The sequence below is a fragment of the Polypterus senegalus genome, chromosome 1 (genome assembly GCF_016835505.1).
Source record: "Polypterus senegalus isolate Bchr_013 chromosome 1, ASM1683550v1, whole genome shotgun sequence".
NCBI lineage: Eukaryota > Metazoa > Chordata > Cladistia > Polypteriformes > Polypteridae > Polypterus > Polypterus senegalus.
Window position 1 is genome coordinate 66815832 of NC_053154.1, and position 24059 is coordinate 66839890.

General features: G+C 33.8%; 1 protein-coding gene and 1 long non-coding RNA gene across 10 annotated transcripts in view; one reads left to right on the top strand and one right to left on the bottom strand.

Moving 5' to 3' along the window:
- Positions 1–6392: 6392 nt before the first annotated feature.
- Positions 6393–20439, bottom strand: LOC120526909. The gene is made up of 2 exons (XR_005633233.1): positions 20322–20439; positions 6393–8422 (listed from the first exon to the last, which is right to left on the bottom strand). It is a non-coding gene; the product is annotated as an uncharacterized LOC120526909 (long non-coding RNA).
- Positions 20440–20636: 197 nt separating this feature from the next.
- tead1b (TEA domain family member 1b) overlaps positions 20637–24059 on the top strand; it is a 171036-nt gene continuing 167613 nt past the window's right edge. For 3 of the 9 annotated variants that reach the window (XM_039750054.1, XM_039750050.1, XM_039750058.1), the window contains exon 1: positions 20910–21548. In XM_039750054.1, the coding sequence (XP_039605988.1) occupies positions 21392–21548 (157 nt within the window). In that variant the 5' untranslated portion in view covers positions 20910–21391. Of the gene's footprint in view, positions 20872–20908; positions 21549–24059 lie in introns of those variants that run through there. The other 6 variants (XM_039750034.1, XM_039750027.1, XM_039750056.1 and 3 more) reach the window with 3 other exon arrangements.

Consider the following 24059-nt stretch of genomic DNA (forward strand, 5'->3'; position numbering starts at 1 on the left):
AATAAAACAGTAACTAAAACTGCCTTTCTCTATGTTTCTCACTATAACCAAAATGTTTTAGCTGTAAAGTAATCTTATGCCTAACATTTGGTCTTTTTTTGATTTTAGTTTGTCCCGGAATGTTTACATTTAACAACAGTATTGTCTCATGACTTTAAGATTATCTTTATAATAAGCCTATATTCCAGAATGTACACTGATATAAAAAAATCATGATCTATTAACCTATATTAGTGATCCCCAAATTTCAGTATTTAAATTATGGTTGAAGAGATGTTGTAAAAGCAAAACAATGTGAAGAAGGATTATGAAAACTGCAAGATTTAAATCTGGAAAAGAGTTGAATTGATGCCCTTGATGGACCTACTGCTGCACATATTTCTTATTAATACCTGTGGGAAGCATTCTTACTGTTGTATGGCAGGAATTAAAATCACAGTCATTTTGACCATGTTATTCCTTCTTCCAGAGAACCAGGAGCTTACAGTGAATGTGTTATTATCAATGATGGACTTGACATAAGAAATTTGCTATATTATACCACTGGTATAGTTGTTTTTAGTTAATTATTACCAAATACACTGATTTAATCATTAAATTTGGCTTTGGTTTTGGACCCAATGACCCTAACCTATATTAAATGAGTTAGAAAGTTAATTGGTGGACATTGTATTCAATTCACTTTAGCTTCATTTTGTATTGTGCTCTTCTCTGAATGAAGGTAGAGAGTGCAGTGACAAGTTCATGATTATATACAAATGTAATGTTTAGAGAACTTATCTCAAGACATTGTTGTGTAGCACGTGGCTTATTTAAAACTGAAATTGAAAAGAACCCACTGCTAAAAATGTTGGCATTTATCCAACTGAGTAATAATGTTAAGTAGACCCATCGCCATATTTTAAATCGAAATTCCTCTTGACATCACTGATGCACTGTTGCATAAACACGGAAACAATATAAATAAAAATAAATTCTAAACATAATGAAATAAATCCCAAACAATAAGAAACCTTTCAAAGCAAGTTCTTTAAAAGAAAAAAACCTATAACAACCATAAAAGTAATGTGTATACTACACTTAACAAATTACTAATTACTATACATAATGAGTACATATAAAGACCCGGATTTGCTTCAACAGACAGGAAAACAAAGTAGTTGGAAGTGATTGACATAAATGGAGCCCAGCAATATCTTTTGATTAATTAAATCTTGGCCAGTTGACAACACAAAGTATTAAATGGTGTTTTTGTGCTTAACATTATGTTGTTAGTGTTATTGTAGGTAATAGGTTTAAACTATACACAGTATGAATGTGGCATTTGGTATTTGTTCACTGAAATGTGTTATATGAGAATAAATTTAAACTAATTATATAACACTAATATACAGTCACAGTACATATGGATACAAGGCACTATATAGACAAAATAAATTTACAACAAAGTTATGTGACTTTAAGTGACCTGTGTTGCTTCCAACTTGCCTAACATTTGTTTCACTTTACTTTTTTAGGTAATCCATACTGCTTTTAGTTAACATTTTATTGCCAAAGGTTGTTAAGTGTATTTACACTACTTCGAGGTTCTCCTTGGAAACACTGAAACAGCTCCTACTGAACAGAAACTCATTTAGTGATTTTTCTATCTCTAAAACATTTATGCTGCTTACTTAGGATGCTGGACAGCACTGAAAATTATTCTTTGAATCGTCATTATATGTCAAACAAAGGATGAAAGGCAAAAAGTAACGAAATTTGGTCTGCATGTTTATGGATTCATTCACCAAGGGAGATTTTCTAAACGTTAAGGGTGCAATATGAAGAAAAATAAATAAATAAAAAGCATGCCTGCCTCAACATGACCTGATAGGCTGCTCACATGCAGATACAGAGAGGCCTAATGCAAAGAAAGGAGAATATGCCCTCAAGTCTCTACACAGGAATTCATGGTTTTCAGATTGCTTTCTTTCACATTTTGATATACTGTTTCTTGATCTTCATCTGCATTTTCATGTAGAGACAGGTTTTTCATCTTGTCTGTCAAGTTAGTTTAAAAGTTAAAAGAGGCTAAGCATGAAATCCTGCAAAGTCTTGATTGCTTTCTGTGCCACAGATATTGTATCTTCCATAAGTAAAGAATAGTTTTCACTTATTTTAAAGACTTTCCTTGCATTCCAGAGACTTTTGCTGGAATTGCTATTTGAAGTGCCTCTGTATGACAGTGATGGTTTAACAAGATATTTGTACTACATCATAAATCACTCAATGCAGTTATTGCTAAATAACTATTAACCCCCATTCAATCTATGGAACCTTTTTCTAATTGTATTTTAGTTTGACTCATTACAATTCCGCTATATTTAAATCCATTGAATCCCAGCTACATTTATCAAAGAAAAGTGGATAGTTCAGTTTATAATAATGGTTAACACGCACAATCCTCTCATGTTGTTTAACAAGAGCAATTTATTATGTAGCTTATCATGAAAATCCCATCAGACCCAGCAAGGTGGGCCTTCTTTATAAAGTTTGAATTGGGCACACAAATTAAGCATTTGCACATATTACATGTATATAAAAGTACACAATCAATTTTAGGCTTTCTAATTATATACAGTGTGTGGGAATAAAGAGGAAATTTATTGGTTGCTTGTGTAAAAAGACAATAATATTTCCTGATTTTTCTCACTTTACTGTACACAGTTTAATTACTAATTTACATCCAAATGCTCAGACATTGATTCGATAGGCCAGGTAACAATTTTTTCCAACTGTATTTCAAATTTAAGTGTTTAAGGTTTTAAGCTTAAACGCCATCTAAAAAAGAACATTCAAATTGTAATATAGCTTGGATGCCTTCAAAAAATGAACAAAGAAATCATCATTTTACACATTTCAAAATCAAACAAGAAATAATAAGTTAATAAATCTGAAAGTGAAGAAGACCTACAGAGAATCATCTATTATGTTAGGTTCCCGCTGAGAACCCTTATTGAACCACATAAGGCACTTCCTTTCTTGGACCTATAAATAACTGCTGCCTTAGAACCCCAGCAACTGAATGTTTGTTTTGGGCTACATTTACACAGTATTTCAACATTATAAGACAGGACTTTTAAAATTACCTGATATTGCAGAGTTCTCCAATGACCACAATAACATTTAAAACACTTAGTTTAGATACAACATAAAGTTAAATAATGGGACGCAAGAACATAAATGTTGAGCTTACAAAACTGGCAGTGTTTTTTTGATTTGTAATGTTTGCTTTCAGGACAGCCTTAAACAGTAGACTATATGCTTATGTAAGTCCTAAGAAAGTATTTAAATAAAAATGCATAAAAATTCTTTTAACATTTATTTTACAAGAATAATTTTTGAAACCATGTTCTAGATTTGTGAGCTCAACATGGTACACTGTGGAGTCATGGAGACTGTTTGGTTTAATGCATACTCAAAGGAATAGTGATAGGTACTTTGTGTTTCTGATATGCCTGCACTTTGCAAATTGTCAGACTCCTTCCTTCACAAAGAAAGGACAATTTTGGTTTTCAATTAAATTAAGGGAACCTTTCCTGGGACCGTCTACTGGGACACACCCCTGAAATCAAACCTGGGGGTATATTCACTAGTAGTTGGGTAACTGATGAAATCTGGCTGAACTTCATCCAAAGAAGCTGTTTGGAGCTAATATGTGGGGTCACTACCTGCCAGTTGAGTAAGCAACACATACACACACACACACACACACACACACACACAAGAAAGATTTAGGCAGACTACATTTTGGAAATGGAAATTAATTCTTTAGCTGCAAAACATCATTTCATTAATGGGAAAGAAGCTTGTACAGTAATTTTAAAATGCCAGCTACATATAGTTTGCTTTTGAAACAGACATTAAAAAAAGTAAAAAGTACAACAGCTCAAAGCTTAATTAAATAATTATGAAAAATATGAAGACCATAACAGATACAACAATATGACTTAAATCAATTCAAATTAAACAAAAGAAAAATAACAGTCAAATCAATTCTACTCAAAACCTAAGGAGCAGCAAAGATTGAGAGATCCATCTAACATAATTCTTAGCATTTGATAAAACAGTTCATAGCATAGGAGAGTTAATCTTGGGATAGCATGATTATCTTAAAATTATACTGATATATTGTTGCCACATTTAGGAAAAAGGGTGAATAGATACAGATATGAAGTAATTATATGTTGATATATATTTTGCATTTTTGGGTTTTCATCTTGAAAAATTAATTATTAGCAGTTTCTGACCATTTAAGTGTACTTTGGAAAAAGTTTAGCTTGTCCCAATAATCCTTTATGCAACGTGAGAATCAACATGAGAGTCAAATGCATGATGTTTCCAGTTATGACATTATTAATATGGTGTCAGTCCTGCAATGCATTATGCCTTGGTTGTATAATATTAACAAAAAACCTTTAGCATAGTTAGCTTTTTCACAAGTAGGCCAAGTGCTTTAATTTTGTTTATGCTTTCAATTTCTTTTCACTTCTGATCTTTGGTTTCACCCTTGTGTTTCATTTGCTCAGTTTTTTTTTGTGTTCTTTCTGATTCTGACATGTGCCATTCCTCTACAACTATTCAAATATTGAATTTGTGTCTCCCAGACTTATCCTTGGAGATTAGAATCTCACTACAAGATCCTTTTAATGTGAATCTGACTTTTTCTAATTTAAGATAATATAGAAAATCACTTTCCCACTGGATTATAGAGTTGAGCAAAATAAGTCTATGTTCTAGTAGTGTGGTATAAGATATTACAACTGAGTTCTCATTATAAACTTTAACCCATCTAGAGTACAACAAATACTGCTTTTAATCCATTCGGAGTAATTTTATACCCAAGGCTATCAGAAAAATATGGAAATATTTTTGCCATAATGATGTAAATTTAGGGCATTCCCAAAACATGTGACATAGTGATAGTAGTGCTATATAATAACACTCATAGATTTGATCTTGCCCAAGGTACATTTTAAATGAGGTATATATAATCAATGAAAGAATTTAGTTGTATATTGAATTAAAGCATATGCTATCAAGGGTAAATTCCTTGAAATAGTTTTGTATATTGTAGACATGTAGTTGTACATAGAAAAATGGTGTGCAGATTAAATTTGGAGTGTAATTGTTCATAAAATGCAGATACATTACCATAGTGTCAACAAACATGAGTGTCATTGTTATCAGTTGAATAATAAATAGTTTAGAGACTGAAAAGGGTGATTATTGCATAAAGGAGCAACATATAAGAAATTCTCTGCCTTAAAATGTATCCTACATTGGTTCCATATTTTTAGTAATTGGTGTTGCCAAATTGACGATAATTAGAGCTCAACTGAGTGCAGGGCAGGGCATACAAAGAAGAGTTCTTTTCCATTGTGAACAAAGTCAATATAGACTTATGGATTTCTGCCAATTTCCAAAACTTTATTGAAAATATTTTGAGTCTCAGATACATAATGTTACAGTTGGTACTTTTTCCTTAAAGAAAGATGTATTGATGTATATAGCAATGCTATGAAGTAGACATAGCATCCTTAGGAGGTTATTCTTTTTCACTAAATTAATTCTTCCATCTAACATAAAATGGAGGATAGACCACCTATTGTATTAGTATCTTATTTGATATTTTTTAAAACATTCTTCCAAAGTTGTATTTAAAAACATAATTATAGTTAATTTGTGATGATTATCCCCAGATGTTTAAGCAGTTCTGATATTATCAATGGATAGTTATCTAGCCTGGTCAGATGTGCCAAAGAATTCATTAGAAAAAGTATGCTTTTATTCAAATTAATTTTGAATCTACAGATCTTATAAAATTCTCCTGTCACGTTTTAAACTAATCGTAGAGATTATTGTGGGTCTAAACACATACAATTTGTACCATATAATCAGCATAAAGGGATATTTTCTGTTCAAACCCTTCTCTACTGATCCTCGTTATCTTTGATGGCTTCCAAATGGTTTGATGGCAAATGTGAGGAGCACTGGCAATAAACAGCACACCATCTAGTTCCACATTAGAATTCAAAGCAATTCAAGTTTGTTTTACTAATGGAGACAGATGCTTCTGGGTTGGCATAGTAATTTAATCAATGCAGACATATTTTGGTAAAACCTTAACTTGTCCAGTACAGTACATAAATCACTCCATTCTACTCTATCCGAGGCTTTTTCTGCATCGAAGTATAGTATGACTTCTGGAGAGTCTGATTCTGCTGGTACATGTATTACCTTAAATGAACACCAAATGTTGGAGCCAGATCGTCTTTAATAAATCCAGTTTGGTCTTGGGTTTATACTGAAAGAAACACCTTTTCCAATCTTCTGCTATTTTAAGATCTTTATTTAGGAGTAAAATTGGTCTATATGACACAGTATGTAGCAAGTCTTTATTGCTCTTAGGAAACACAGTAATTGACACTAGGTGTAATGTTTAAGGTAGAATTTTATTTTCTCTAACAATACTGGGGCTGACTTAAAATTTTTTTTTCTTTAAATACATTCAGTTGGATATCCATCTGGTTGTGCAGCTTTTCCATTCTGCAATGGCTTTATGGCATCTGGTAATATGTACAAAGTTGTGGTTTTTATATTTGATCAAAAAGAGAAATCCTTAATTTGAGCCTTGTTTTCTCAATACTGAGAGGAATATAAGGACTTATATTATTCCTTGATTGTGATAGATAATTCTTTGTGCTCCCTGATGTTATTTCCAGTTACACTGTTTATCTCTATTACTACATTTCAGACTTCCTGTTTATGTATTTATTGAGCTAAAATCTTATTGTCTTGCCTCCATATTCATAATAATGAAGATGTTATTTAAAGATAAGTTGATCTGTTTCCCTGTGTAGAGTCAAAAGACTAGGTGATCTAACATATTCATGGTAAATTCAGGAAATCTCCAAAGTCAGTTCTAACACCAATTTATTCTTATACAAAACACACAATATGATTTGTCCTTTTAAAACTTCCTTCTATCTTTCCTAGAGTTTAAAGGGGAAGCACTGATGTCTAAAAAATATTAATTTGTATAGAGATTAATTCTAGAAAGTCCTCGTCTGCTATTAATAAGGGGTTAATATGCCAATTCTAAGATAAGGCAATAGGGCATAATAATGTAATCTCCAAAATAAGTGGTGCATGGTTGTACATGTACTTACAAAATGTGATAATGGGTAGAAAATTATTAACAATAAATTCTTGAATAATTATTATGTACTGATGAGAAGAATGAACATTCTCTTGAATTGGAAACAAAATTCTACATGAGTCAGACAGATTTTGATCCTTAATAGATTGTGTAATTGTCTTTGTAAGTTTAAATGTTACAGTTGCAGTTGAACCCATCTAAGTCCGGATTTAATACACAAATAAAATCTCCATCCATTTTCACTTTGGGAAGTAATCTATTCTGCCTAAATTCTCCTTTGTCCATATTCAGAGCATATAGTATACGTTAACGAAAATTATTTTGGATTTAAATAAATTCACAACAACCATGACATATCAACCCTCAGTGGGCAATATTTTAATGGATTAAAATTCCCACACCTCAGATTTTCTTAATTTCATATGGTAATCAACATGCAACATTGTACTACTCTCCAGTACCATGATTGATGAGTATTACTACCTTACCTTGAAACTTTTGTCTTCCTTGCTTCAAAATGTCAGTCTTCCCTTTTTGTTTATAGATGACAGCTCATTATTTAACATGGCTGTTTTATCAAAGATAACTACCAAACCCCTCAATTTAGGACTTAGTGCCACCCTCTGCAACTGGATTTTAGAATCACTAACCAACAAACCTCAGCATATGTGGACTGGCAACATCCTCAAAACAGGCACCATGCAGGGTAGTGTCGTAAGTCGTCTTCCATCCTTGTTGTTCACCTATGACTGCGTGGCCAGAAACAACTCCAACTCCATCATTAAATTTGCTGATGACAGCACCATCATGAATGACACAGATGTGGTTTACCTGTAGATGCCATGGTGCTAGGGCAACAATCTCACCCTTAATGTCAGGAAAACCAAGTTGCTGGTCTTAAACTTTAGGAAGGAAAAGGCCACTCTGACCACACTGCCATCCATAGAAGAGGGAATACAATCTAAAGGGCGAGCAGTTTTAAATTTCTTAGACTGACTATGACCGACAAACTGAAGTAGGCATAACAAATTTTGTCTCTTGTGAAAAAGGCTCCCCACAAACCTCCACAGTTGCACAGTACACTGGATTCATAACATCATGGAACAGCACATGCTCAGCTCAAAGATGTAAATCTCTGGAGAGTGTGGTGAAGGTGGCAAAGAATATTACCAGCACCCAGATGCCTTCTGTTCAGGATGTATACAGTATAACACTCACTGCCTTAAAAAGGAAAACAAAATTATTAAATAGCAGTCATTCTAAAAAATTGCTTTTCTCAATTATTCCTTCTGAAAAATGGTACAGGACGATTGCCACTTGCACTAGTAGATTTAGGGACAGTTTCTAACCACAATTTGTAAGATTGCCGATAGTTGTTAATCACGAGAACAAATATTCTAACATAAAAAGTGTGTGTATTTTATATTTTGCATGCTATATATACCTTTGTGTGTGTCCTGTTTTGGTATTGCAGTATTGTCAATAGTTCTAAGAACACATTCAAGTAAAAATTTCACTCTGCTATGTACACTATATAGTATGTACAGTACAGTACAGAAGACAATAAAGTTAATCTGTGTATGATCCAGCTATTCTTTTCTTCATTGAGAGCTCACACAGAGATGACTGGACAGTCCCCTAAAACATTTTCTGATGTGGAGCAGAATTCATGGTTCCATCAACTAAGGCATGTCAATCAGAACCTACACCATATCACTACAACCCCATCACTATAACCACCATGTATGACTGTTAATAATATTTTTTTACTGTGGAATACTGACTTTGTTTCAAGATGAACAAAATTGGACTCCTGTTTTCAAAAAAGTCATTTTTCATCTGTCCATAGAATAATGAAAAACTACAAGGACAAGCAGCCCATGAAATATCAGAAACTGTGTAGCAAGAGATAAAGAATGGAGATCGCTGTACTGTATATAAAAAACAAATTCATAAAATGTATAAATGAAACCAAAGTTAATGATATTTTTTATAAATATAATGAAAAATTATACAAAATAAAACAATTTACTTTATATGTGTTTAAGTGATAAGAATTGCAGCTGAAAAAATAATATAACATATAGTGTTTGAAAGTAGGTGAGAAATAATAATCAAAAATAAAAAATCATAAAAATACAAAAAAATGTAATATATCTAACAACAAATAACATAAACATAAAAAAAATTAAAACAAAGACATCAATGTCCTTCAGTACACAATGAGAAAATGATTAAACGATGAAATAACAATACCAAATAAGATGATCCATTTACAATGTAAATGGAAAATTAAACAAAATATCATAGAGGTGTAAAAATAGGTCATTATGCATTAGGTACATATTAATCAAAAATAATAATAATGAAAAACATATATATTAAACAAATGGCAAAATAGAGATAAAATTAAAAAACCCAACAGGCAATCTTGCCAAAGCATATACTGTACACAGTATGTAATGCAGGCAGAATCCTATAACAATAAATACTGAAACAGCATGGAGGGCATTAAGCACTGGTTCAAAAGAAAACATAAACTTAGTAATATGTTCCTTAGAATTGGATTATGAGGAAGTCACTGGTAAATAACATACACTGAAGATTTATAACATTAATTAGTTGCAAGAAGGAACAAACCCATGGGGCAGCCAAGTAGGATATTGAAAGGAATAATGGCATTCACTAGCTACAAGGTGGCGTTACCTCCAATGGTGACTAATGCATTTCAGGATGTCCCTTCTTCATGCGCAAAGGTTAGACTAAGTTGGCCAGTCGAATAAATCAAGAGACTTTTGAAACATGGAGAATAAACATATATCAGTTTCAATGACAGAATATCATTAAAATAATCAAAGTGAACAACATAAATTGTGGCAAAATCAGCATATACAACAGCAGAGATTGTTACACCTGATAAAATGTAAAACATCCCATAACATTAAGAATTTCTTTTGGTGTTAAATTCTATAACTAGAACATAAAGGAAAAAAGGCCGTTGATTGTACAAACTAACTAAATTAGTGATATGGATGAAAAAATATTTATTATTAAAAAAAATAACTAAAAAAAAAATACTAAAAAAAGACTCACATAATTACATTTTAGAAAAGTGCTACAAAAACTACAAGCAGTACAAACTACTGTAGGTGTACAAAATGAAAAGAAAGAGAGGAGTAATTTATGTTGTTACTTACTTGTGGCCAAACTAAAGACTGAAAATGGTGAATAAGCTTACCCACTTGCTATTATCTTTGTGACATAGTTTCTGATACTTTATGTACTGCTTCTCCTTGTGTATCAATTTTTATTAATCTTTGTTACCTCTCTTCTCCACTGATAAGACACTTTATCCATTCTATTTTGTTGCAATAAAGCTATATATTTTACACTCTAATTATCTAACTGGTCTCCTGCCCATTTGTACAGTATGTAGCAATTTCCCCTAAAGGTCTCTATATATTTATACATATTAAACATTTTTTACTAACTCATCTGTCCATAGAACATTCTCCAAAAAGCCTTAGGATTATCTAGGTGATTCTTGGCAAATGAGAGACAAGCATATATGCTCTTTTAGCTTAGTAATGATGTCTGACTAGCTGCTGTACAATAAACATAATTTTCCTGGTGTTGTTCTGATTGTGTCATGAAGAGAAGAGAAGCTTGCAGTTCTTTGATTTTTTAGAACTCTTTGTGACTTCCATTTAGCATTCATCTGAGTGATTTTGGCATAACAGTCACTCCTCGGAAGATTCACTATTTTCCTAAGTGTTTTACATTTGGAGATTATGGTTTTCACTAAGGTTTGGCAGATTCCCAGAACCTTAGAAATGGCTTTGTAATCCTATGAAGACTGACAGATATCAACAACGTTTTTGATTATCTCTTCAAAAACTTAATTTGATCATGGCATTAGTAGCTTTTTAAATGTTTCTTCTGGCAACTTCACTGATTGTAAGGATCAAAATAACTGAGTTTTATACTGAGCAGAGCTGACTATAATCAAACCTGGCAGTTTAATCTGATGATTTTAATTATCTATTTAATTGAGTTGATTTAACTAGAGGGCTATAACTTTTTCACACACTTTCATTTTGTGTCATATAATTAATTGATTACATAAATTAAATAAGTGAAAAGAATAAAAGCAGACAAAAATGAGAAACAAAACTTCATTGAGAGAAAACAAATTAATTTGGAGAACTATGACAGGTTATTTGAAATACACTGAAAATAATTAACTACTATAAGTGTTCCTATTATTTTACTATTCCTGTACTGCATCTACTGTTATTTCTCTAGATACATCATCCCAGAATCAAGTAGTTGCAGCAGCAAAATTATATTGTTTCTTTCCATATACTCAGTTAGACCATACATTTTATATCCTGGGGATCAGCTCAATGCCACTTTTTAAATTGAATCTTTAATGTTGGCCACAGACAGTACCTCAATTAAAGTAATACTGTAGTTCATCCAAACAAATGTATACAATGGTGGGCTTTGGGGATTTTATGGCTAAAGTAATGTCAATCTATACTTTGTGGCAAAAAGTAGCAAGACGATTTATTAATATATGACCAGGCTATATTTATAAGTATTTGATCAGATGCATTGGCATAGGAATCCCTGCCAACATTTTATGATATAAAGAATGTCAAGGATGCCTTTGAAAAAGCACTAACAACAACACTATAAGCTACTTATTATGTCCTGTATTTAAAATTTAAAGTGCATTTTTTTGGCTTTATTGAAACAGTAATTCAAACACAGCAATATGTCCTTTTTTAAATATGTTAGCACAGACATATTAACAGTCCCCAAATGTAACTACAAATCTAGAACACCCTTCTACTTCACATATGACAAGGTCTTTGTTGTAAGAAATTCTAAAAAAACACCTTAATACTCATTTTCTTAATTTGCCTTTTTTAGGGATTTAATAACCTATTTATTTATTCTCTTTATTGTTGTAGTTATTTCTTTTTTTATTTATATTATGGTTGGTTTAACAACTATATTAACAGTTTTATTAGTTTTTAATTTGTTGCTGTCTGTTTTGCTAAGAACTTTGAACTACATCTTAGCTATGAAATATAAAGTTTAATATTACAATTGGTTAGTTATTCACAAAACTATTACTGAAAATGTACAAGTGCAGAGTAAACAATAGAATTAGAATACACAAAGCATTTTGTATTTCAGCACAGCTGATCATGCTTTGAAATTCTCCACATGCACCAATGGAATTTAAAAATATCTATGACATGATGTAGGTGCATAAATATAGAACTAATATCTCAAACCCTGACAACAGAAAAGTCAGATATAATAGATATAATATAACATTATACTGTAACATTAGAACCACCTAAAACAGGCCATTCAGCCCAACAACGCTCACCACTCCAATCCACTTAATTTTTCTAAAATAACATTGTCTAGTTCTAAATGTCCTTAAAGTCCTACTGTCTACCATACTACTTGGTAACTTGGCAACCATGTATCTATGGTTCTCTAAGTAAAGAAAAACTTCCTAATGTTTGTGTGAAAGTTGCCTTTAACAAGTTTCCGACTGTGTCGTATGTTCTTGATGAATTAATTTTAATGTAACAGTCCTAATCCACTGTGCTAATTCCATTCATAATTTTAAACTCTTCAATTATTTCTCCGCTTAATCTTCTTTTGGTTAAACTAAAAAGGCTCAGCTCTTTTAATCTTTCCTCATAATTTATCCTCACCTCACATCAGAAGCACCATATCATTTGAATCCAAATACTTCTTTGAATTTTGATCCAAAAAAAGGAAGGCAAAACAAAGTATTTCTGTTGCTTAGGTATTCAAAATGTCCAGTACAATTTAATCAACTTATGATATAAAGTGCAGTTTCTTTGCACAAACAAAATTGTAGGAGCTCAGCATTGCGCTAGCAATGAAGCACAATGTGTTATGAAATATCCAGTCCTTACAGGTAACATCTGTCCATGAATTTACTTGCTTACTCACTCTGTCAGTCCATCATAGTAAAATAGGGTGGCATGTGGTATCCACGCAGGACAGGCCATAAAGGACCCTAGTAACTGAGATGTGGAAGAAACCCAGACTACTTGTGAAAAGAAAAAACAAAAGAAACTACACAGACACTGGGAGACTGTGCAACCTGTATACAAAGAGTAACTGGGCAAGGAACTGAACCTGCATCTCTGTAGCTTTGGGGCAGCAGTGCTAATCACTGCAATATTATAGACCTTATTTTGACACCAAACTCCTCTGTGTGGACTGGAGCATACATGTTCTACATGTTTTAAAACAACCCAAAACAATTGACTGAGCAGACCCAGGCATTATATTAGATATACTGTATGAGTAGTGAGATCACAAGACTGCACAAAAGAAAAAAAAACTTTCACAATGAATAGTTTTGTCAAAAAAATGTACTCAGTGACAAAACTAAATCTTTTGAAATACCTACAGTCCATGTAAATAGCTCAGATGAGGAGAAACAAAGGTGTCCAAATGTAAGTACAGAATGTTAAATTATAATGACAAATGTTACTTTGTGGAAGACTCACTTCCCTTCTTATAATCCATTATTTTTTTTTAATGTTGACTCTCAAGTTAAACATAACTGTTAAGGGTTGAAAAGAAAGGAATAAGCATGGAAAACCTGAAACCATTATTCTTTGTTAAAAGTCTGAATCTCTAATGTCATATAAATGTCTTTAAAGTCATATTAGAATATTGGGTAAACCACTTCCAAACTTTCCTTAACCTTCTGGCAATGGTCACTAACCTGTCATAAATATCTGGGCGAAATCATAGGCTACAACATAATTACCAAAGTTTAGGCATTCACCACTGAAATCAAAAGGTTCAGGAACCGACAGCTGCAGTAACGCTTTTATGTAAATGAAGCATTCAAATAACCTATGTGTTTGAGAGCCTTGTCTCCAGAGCAGAGGTTTCAAATACTTGTGGAAAGGTACTGTGAACAACTTTGGAGGTTTTTTTTTTTTTTTAATTTCCACTATTGAATAACAGGGTACATTTTTACCTTTTGTAATACCAACAAAAATTCTTTGATTGAAACTTTTATTTTCCATGAAACAACCACAATGTAATAACAGCAATAATAATAAACCTTCAACCAGAGTAGCATCGGAGACACAGATGTGGTAAAATAAAACCATATGATTAACATGACTACATGGTTATATGTCTGGGGGTTAATAGCATTACTAAAGATTGATTTAATTCAAAGTACCATATAAGCATCTCACAAATGGGCGTATATTGAAACCTGCATTAAAATTTGCCAGATGGTATCTTTCAATGCACACCACCATCTATGAACTGACTGAAAGCGGGTCACTTGTTTACCCAATATCACTAACAAAACTATATCCAGTCTGCTTTTGTTTTGATAAACTTTCTAACGTTGTGCATTTACTGGATGGTGACACTACCAATTATGTAAACAGGAATCATAGGTATTTCTGTAAAGATGATTATTATACTTCAATGTCATTGAACTCCGATTGTATTTTGCTTGTCAGTTTATGACAGGGACCTAAATTCAATTTTCTATGTTTTTGGTTTATCAGGCTGCATTGGTAATTTGCTGTAACCGTCACTGCAATCTGCCCGTTAGACTGCTAAATTAAGTACAGATCTGTCTTTTTATAACTATGTTGAAAGTGGAGTTCAGTTCTAATTTTTTTACTCATATATGCAAAAAACACATTGTATCACAATTTTTTAAATCAGACTTTGTGTGTGGCACTAAATCCAATACAGACATAGGCAAGCTGTGTTTTAATGATGTTAATTTAATTCTTGAATTGGAATGAACTTGTGTGACAGACTTCCAGGGACCTTGCCCCACCAGGATGCCGCAAGAAGGGCAGTGTTTTCCCTGGAATGGAAGAGGGCAGCCACCCTGGATTATGTCGGGCCCACGGACCAGGGGAGCTCAACCCTGTGAAGCAACGTGGCCATTGCCAGGGGACACCTGGGCAGCCCCAGAACTGTGGTTCACAGCACTTCTGCCACACCCGGAAGTGCTGCCAGAAGAGTAGCTGAACGACTTAACAAGCCCATCTGGGCTGTGATGCAGCCACACCCGGTCAGGTGATAATTAGCCTAATTAGGCTGCACTTCCGGGTGGGCTATAAGAGGAGCCTGCAGCTACCACTCAAGCCGCTGGAATTGGAAGGGGAGAGAGCGTGGAAGAGAGGAGTGGAGGCGAGAGAAAAAAAGAAGAAGAAGAAGAAGAAGAAGAAGACTGACTGACTGACTGACTGACGGACGGACGGACGGACGGACGGACGGACGGACGGACGGACGGACGGACGGTGATTGGTGCACTGTTTGGGGTGTTATTGTGTGTTAAGGACATTCTGTGTCTGCCTGTTTGTGTCCGGGTCCGAATATTCCATACTGGGTAATAATTCTCTACAAGAGCACACCTTGAAGGTCATTTCCTTAGGGCAACCTATTATAGTGTGCAATTATATCACTGAACTGCGTGCAGCACTCTGTGTCTGTCAACAACTAATACAGCCCATTAGTTGTGCATTTCCTGATAGAAATAGTGCATATCATGCATATATTTTTTCAAAAGAGTTTGTTAGACAGGCATTCACATAAGTAACTGAAATTCCCTTTGACATACTAAAATTGTCAAATTACTTTTTGCATAAAAACACTACACATCAATCTCACAGATTTCTACATACTGTAGATGCAGCAGTGATAACTGTGCAGTGACAACTCAAAGCAACACCTATAATTTTTTGTTTTCAGTTTCATCACAAGCTGACAAATTCAGACTCTTGTTGTTCATAGTTTTGTATTGGGTTGAACCTGTCTGGTGAATTTTTTTTTTTTTAATTTTAACCATGTGAAGTGCATTCAGGATAGATATCTGTAGACACTCATACCAAAACTGCATTGCTTACAAAATTAATGTAAACAATTAAATAAAAAAATTGCAAATTGGCCAAATTGATTTATTTTTACTTGCAGTGTGAATATAACCTTTAGTAGCTTGTAGCAACATATAGACTCATCTATGATGGAATTTTCAACTCTGTTATACCATTGCACCTTTTCTCTAGCATTACTCCAGAACTGGCAGACAACATTAAGAGGGAAGGAGTAATTAATATAGTGTCCCCCATAGGTGGCAACTATGCCTCTTGGGTACATATATTTCTACCAGCATTTGCTGCTTCAGGAGACAAACACACAGATTGTGTTAAATAATGGTAACCTATGTATTAGTAATGCACAATCCACTATAAATAACTAGTTTCATTAAGACAGTGCAGACAACAGTTAAAGATATAGCAGGTCTAGAAATTAAAAAAATGCAAATCAGAGCTGCAGTCATTCTGCCTGAGTTGAGAAAATATTTCAAATCATAAAAGAATGCCACTTCTTGATATGCCCTGCATTATGAACAAACATTCAGTTTTTCAGAAAGCCCTGTTAACATCTACAGGTCAATACTTAAAGCACAACTTAAAGTAACCACCAGTCTCAGTAATTACTTTACTACAGTAAAAGAAATCAAATAATTTCAGATACATACAAAGTATTAATACACGTAGTTAATACACTATACTGACAGAAAACTACGTCAATGAGCAAAGGTTAATCCATCCATCCATTTTCTAACCCGCTGAATCCGAACACAGGGTCACGGGGGTCTGCTGGAGCCAATCCCAGCCAACACAGGGCACAAGGCAGGAACCAATCCTGGGCAGGGTGCCAACCCACCACAGAGCAAAGGAGTTAAGGGTAATGTAGCCACCCATTACTCTATTTTCTGAATACAGTTATTCAGAATTCAGGGTTGCAGGGAATCAAGAACCTATCATTATTAAAGTATTATTAAAATAAACAAAATACGAGTAAGTGACAAGATTGGTATAGAATCACACAAATAAATATTCCAGTTCAATGGAGGACTGCAGGTTTTGAACACGGGAGAGATGCATGTGTCTTCAGTTTAAATGTTTAGACTAAAGGAATCTCATTAGCAGACATAAAGAGATAGATTCAAATAGTTATCATTACAAGGTTGAGAGTAGGTGGTGAACTGTTCGCACTATCAGAGTAACTGAAGGTTCAGAAAGTTACAACAAAAAGGGAAACCAATGTATTAAGACTGATATTTACAAATTAAAGATATTTCAGCATTTAATCTTTTAAGATCTCTATAGATGCATTGTGATTCCACAATACATTGTCAATTATATGGACAATGTGCCATATACTATTTTGAAGAAAAAAAAACCATATTCTTATTACAAAGAAATTATTTTTCCTTTAAATTTGATTTTATAACAGACCAAATCTTTCATAGAATATTTTGTTTTCTCCGAGTTTTATTATGTAGGAAGAATGCTCAAAAAATAATGGTTAATCTTGAAAACATCTTGAATATCAGATCACACAAAGCATTTCATTGAAAGGTGACATAAGAAATATTTTATATAGTTTAAGGAATTTGTGTAAATTCATTACTCAGAAATAAATAATTCCATTCATAATATAGTACAATCTAAAGTCAGATGCAAAAATATAATTAGAAAGACAAATGTATTTTTATTGTATTTGTTGATGTAAAATAATTCAAGTTAATTTTATTACAACTGTATACAGAGTTTTGATATTCTTGAGTAGTAACAAAAACAAAACAAAAATGGTGAAAATCATTCAATAAGTGGTTCTTAATGGCTCATGGGGGAAATTAATGGTAAAATAGTACTAGTAGTACTAGTAATAGTAGCACTGTTGCCATGTGTACATAGTACAGTGCAATTCCCTGGGTTAGATAAACTTTTGGGAGTTAATTATATATTAGATTTAACTACCAAAAATTGTAGTTATACACACTTTGAAGACAGCTTTTGGAGGAAGTTTGGACGTGACATATTATCAGCATGTAGTAAAGTAGTAAAAGTTGAATTCATTAGATGATGCGAATTCAGAGTGGTGGTATCCAGCTCTGAGAAATATGCTTGCCTTTCCTTGGGTGAATATTTCAAAAACAGGCTACAAGACATACAAATTCAACAGGGAATGGAGAATTCCACCTCAAATTTACTGTTCAGAAGATTTCAAAAGAACACCCTTACTTGCATAAAAGAATGCAGTAAACAGGGGCCCAAATTATTTAACCAATGATCTTGTTCAAAATAGATTACATAAAGTTAATAGATGTGAAGGAGATGCAAATAATGTATAAATGAGTTGGTCAACAAGATCCAAACCACAATGAAATCAAATCATACCACACTTGTGATTTCAGAGTCTAACATTATTCATACTGCTGTACAAAACATCCTTCATTGTTCAAACTGTGATCTGTATACATAGCTCATTTGTCCCTTTCCAAATGTAATCGTCTACTCAAATCTTGATTATTCTGAACATAAATCTGACCTAACCAAAAGAAAGATGTGTGTATTTAGATGACAGATAGCAAGTCAGTTTTTATGAGTTTGATCATATATTAATTTCTTATGTGGCCATAAATCACATAATACTGTGAGGAGATGGGAGGCTAAATACTTCTATGCCAAACTTCTATGCAAGCATCTTTAATCTGCACTTGTGTTATCAAACATAGCTCCCCCTGTATTACAACACAACTCGGCCATAGATAGTTTAATCTGATGTAAAGAAGAATAAGATCACTGCGTGATGACTTTTACTTCCATTTAAATGGGACTGAACTCTGGTGACGGCATCAAAAAATCGCTATTGAGTTAAGTTCAGATTCTGATTTTATGATGTTGAAAATCCGGATAACAATGATTTTTGTACAGTGTGTGTATCTCTGGAACATCAAAATTAATTTTCATGACTCAAAATTACAATTTTGTGGGAAAAGTATGCTTTTGTGTCATGCAGAGTTCCTACATGATTATATCCCAGCAAAGACAGAACATTTTAGAACAAGTGGTTTAAAAAATATCTGCCTTGAATGCTGAAACCTATGTACGATAGCAACTTTTGAAAAAATTGACCTGTCATCTTAAATTAAGTTTCATTGTGTTTACCTTTAGTACAGGTTCCAGGCCTATTGCTTTGGTCCAGTACTTATCTCCATATTCTTTAGAAACAGTCTGAAGTACGAGGTCCAAAGATAATTGCCATAGAAATTGTTTAGTTTCAAACTATATATTATTTAAGTTGTTAATTTAATTACATTTCCTCTTCATTTTAACCTACATTTAATTTGTGCACATAAAAATATTATATAGGTTAATATACTTGATTTTATACTATTGTACAGTGCAATCAGCTGTATTGTATTGTAAAATCTTCAGCTGAATGATTTTCTGCAGTTATCACTAAAGTGTAACTTACATGGAAGTTCTGTATGGACCAATTTTTCACCACTTAGCTCAGCACTGAATCTCAGTAAATCTATTTGATGGAATATCAGCAAAAAAGATAACTACAGAGAAAGCTAGTAAACAGACTTGATGTTAAACAGCTGCTGCTTGGTGCTAGTACAATTTGGGCGACAGGCTCATATTTAACACCTGCAGTGCTCCTATTGTAGCACCCAGCAACCTTCTTTCTAAAGGGTATTTTCATAGCGCATTTCAGGATTCAGATAGGCAACAATTCCACAAGACGATCTGAGGGGTTTGTCGCATAAGACTTAGTTTATTAGAATGGCATGATTGTTTCTGATGCTTTTACGAAGTAGTTTGCATTATACTCTACTTTGATTTCAGCCACACATCAGATTGTTATAATGTGAGAATCGTTTTGATATTACAAAATAAATATTAATGTATTAGCTGTGTTAATTCGTTCAACAAACTAAAGAGTACCGTAAATCACAAAAAAACTCACGTAAGTCTGAAAATGGCAAATACAGCACGATCTGCCCATAGCCAGGTAAAAAATAACACAGTTGGATTTTTCTCTGAGCTACTTTTCCTTAATTCACATGGCACTGCATAACTGTGAATAACTTGAAGAGCACGTCTCTCTAAGTACATTATTAATATTGAAAAGTATCTTGTTGCGTCTAGTTGCATAGTTATCTGCCCGCAGCACTTCATATTAAATGTGCCTTTCGAGTTACCTTTATGTAAGTAGTCTTTACAAATAAGCAAAGCTGCCAGTTGACGATTGTTTAAGAGTTCCTCCTGCAACCAGTTTCATGTGACTAAAGTATGCAAGTACGCTTTTAAAAAAAAAGACATTGCTTCCCTCCTTTTGCGCCTAATTCAAAACTGGCGTATCTCATGAGGTCATCTTGTTGGCGGCAGCCCCGCCCCTCTCGGCCGTCCGTGGCTCGGGATGACGCCACCTTCGCCCGCCCCGCCCACAAGCCCCCTCCCTACTCACCCCCCCACCACACACCCCACACCCCCCACCCCTTCCCCGCGAGTTCGGTCTTCGCGTTCATTTCATTCCTCTTCTCATTCCGAGCATTCTTCACATCACTGTCGGTGCGCTGACGCTTCACGTATACATACCCGGCTGGCCCAGAAACATCAGAATAACTTTACACAGTTTGCAAAAAAAAAAAAGCCAAAAAAAACTACAACTAAACATTATACAAAAGGAACCAAAAAGGGGGATAATTAAAAAAACAAAAACAAAACAAAACCACAACAGAGGTGGTTGAGGTAAGTTTGCCTTTAATGGTATGCAAAATGGTTGCAAAGCCGGGCAGTTTTCTTTTTCGTTTCTTTTCATGTGGAAAAATAAAGTTGTAGTTTTCCGTTAACATCCATGTTTTATGCAGTCAAAAAATGGGGGAGGAGGAAAGGGGGACCTTGGCGAGCTAGGAAAAAGGGGTCTCACGAGGCGCAGCGCCCGTGGCTGCTGTACAGTGGTTTTATCTTGTTTCTCGTCGCTGTTGTAACCGGGCGCTTTCACTCCCGTCCACTGACTCACTGCGCTCGAGCTCTCTGGCTGCACAGCACGAAAATCTTTGACATTTTTCACATATTTTGTACAGAAGCCCGACCTTCCGCGCGACTGGCATGAGAGAGACCCCCCGATCTCGGTCTCCTGACTCTCCTCGGCCATCGTGAGAGAGAGCGGGTTGATTTTTTTTCTTTTAATTTTTATTTTTCATTTCTTTCTTTTTGGTGTGGTAGAAACAGGAGGTAGTGGTGGGGATTGGATAGGAAAGCGAGTGAGATGGAGGTTCAGTTTGTCGCTGTTTTGTTCTCCAGAGCTTCTGCGGTTGGGAGTTGCGGAGTGAAGGGGAACATTTTCAGGACTCAGCAAAAAGGAGACTTGTTGCACTTCCAGGATTATCCGCCGCCTTCGGCTTTCCTTTGTCGTTTTCTTTCCCGTAAGTAACACGCTTATTTAATGTTATTTTTAATTCCTCTCCAAATCAGACAAGTCGTTTTAATCGAAACATTTAAGATCGTGAAATTGTTTTTGGTGTTTCTATTAATTTTAAAACGTAGCCAGAATCTTTACAGTAATTTGAAACCTATTGTCTCCTGATACTGCCCTTTATTCCGGATATTGAATTGAAGTTTTGTAATATTTTTTCCCTTTAGGAAATGTTAAACCTATTAAAACTCGGCTTCTTAAGTGAGGAGATTGCTGGTTTAAAAGGGTAAAAATTCATTTATTTTTGTGTAGAGTGAACATTTTTGAAATTGTTTCGTACTGATTCATTTGTTCTATGCGACAACGTTTACTTTGATTCCTATCATTATTAAGACGGTATGGTATAAATAAGCTTCCTGATTTAATTTCTTTCATTTGAAAACCATTGGTGTGTCATTATTGTATACTTCATTTTTTATTAAATCTGTGTTCTGATCATTTTTTTTTCTGTGTGTAAACTTTATTACTCGGTCATGCTTACTGTAGAAAGAGGAACCATTCAGTTTAACCACTGAGCCGTAATTCCTAATACACGTAGCAAATAACGTCAGACATTGTACAAAGGCAGGTTTTATTTCAACAGAAAAGTGTTCAGAACTAAACTTTTTATTGTACAAGTAGCTTGACAGGTACTTGGCATAATCAGTCCTGCAAAATAGAAGCCATGCAGTTTTTATGTAACTTTAACTTATGTTTTGATTAAGATAAAGCTGGTCAGATTTCTGGCCCAGCAACCTATTTTAATCACTTGAAATTGGTTTCCTTGTTAGTGAAGAACCACTCTAAACCCAGAGTACAAAGGTGAACCTGTAAACAGAAGGTGCAAACATTCTGCATCTGCAAAATTCACCTAATTTTATTTGTTTCACTGAGGTATCAGGGTTGGTGCCTACAATTTTTAGAAGTACACTTATTCAATGAAATAATTTGCTTGCAAATAGTTTACATACAGAGCAGGATTATAAAGACAGTCAGATGGCACTCCTCTGTAAACACCTGTTAGAGGTCATCAGTTAGGAAACCCCCAAGTACCATACCATGTGCTGTGTCATCTGTCCTGTAAGAGTTTTGAAAGGCATATCTGCTCAAAGCTTTTTTCATATAGATTTCTGTGCTCTTTCCTTATTCTTTCTTTCAAAATAAGTGCCAAAGTGAATTCTGAAAGGAATTCATTGTTGCCAAACAATTTATAGTATTGTATTATTTAGAATAGCCTATTTTTTCAGTTAATTATTGCCTTATATGTAACAGTAGCCTTTAAATAAAACGATGGACTAGATACAATGTGGTGTTTGTTGATGTCTCTAACAGGGCCATTATCATTTACTACAGTAAACAGATTGACTTCTAAAAGACTTAACCCTTGACATGACAGGCTGGTGAGAAGTAAATCTGTTTGCTGAGAAAAAATAGTGTGGAGAGCAATAGCTGCTTTGTTTCATCTTATGCAACTATTGGACCTATTGGATTCCAGCCTGCATTACATTTGCAAACAGAAATAATAGGACATTGTATCCTTTCATTTCTGACGTCTGAAGTTTGCTTTTGCCTTCTTTTACCTACTGTGTAGCAATAGTTGCAGAGTGCAGCAATTAACAAGTAAAGATAAACTTGGAAAATAATTCTAAAAAAAGTTGATTTTTGTTTACATGCATCATTTCCACTTTTTTTTTTAATTTCTTTCTCTCTGTTTATTTGTTCAAAGTGGCATTATTGGCACTTGCAGTAGACTTTCCCATCTGCCTTAGCAATATGTGCTAAGATATGCCACATATTTCTGAGGTCAGCATGTTTTTCCTAGCAGAAATTCACTACTAACAGTGTTCAGTTAATAAGATTTAATTTAACTGGCTTTTTATCATAACTGTTTAAATTTAAAAATTTTAATAATATGAGAATTATTATTTATTATTTGCTTTACCAACAAATATGGGATTAATAAAGTATCTATCTATCTAAAATATTCAGTCAAAAAGCATTTCTCTGGATTTAAAAATGGTTTCACTGTATTAAAAAATTAAAACTTTTGATTATTCAGCTTTTAGGGTTCATAGGTTATTTGTTTACATTAAATAAGAGTAAAATGTTTTTGATGATTGTATAATAAAAGACACATAGAACTGTTAGCATTTTGAAAATTTCAATACTCTTGTTTGTAGTATTCCTGCATCTTATGATGCTTTCATTATTTTAACAAATAGGTTTTAGTCTTGAATCAAAAATAATTCCTCAATGTTGTAGTTATCTGTTCTGTTTTTACCCTATACGTTTAGAGTTTCCAAACAATTCATATTACTCTAATTTTAGTTTTAGTTTGTTTTATTAGCTCCCCATAAAACATGATGTACGTAATGAATATATTGTTATTGCATGTTCTTTCTTTTAAACTTTATACACTTCATATAGAATGAGTACAAAACTGTGCACTCATTCAGTGTTCATTCTGAAATGTTGCTTATTC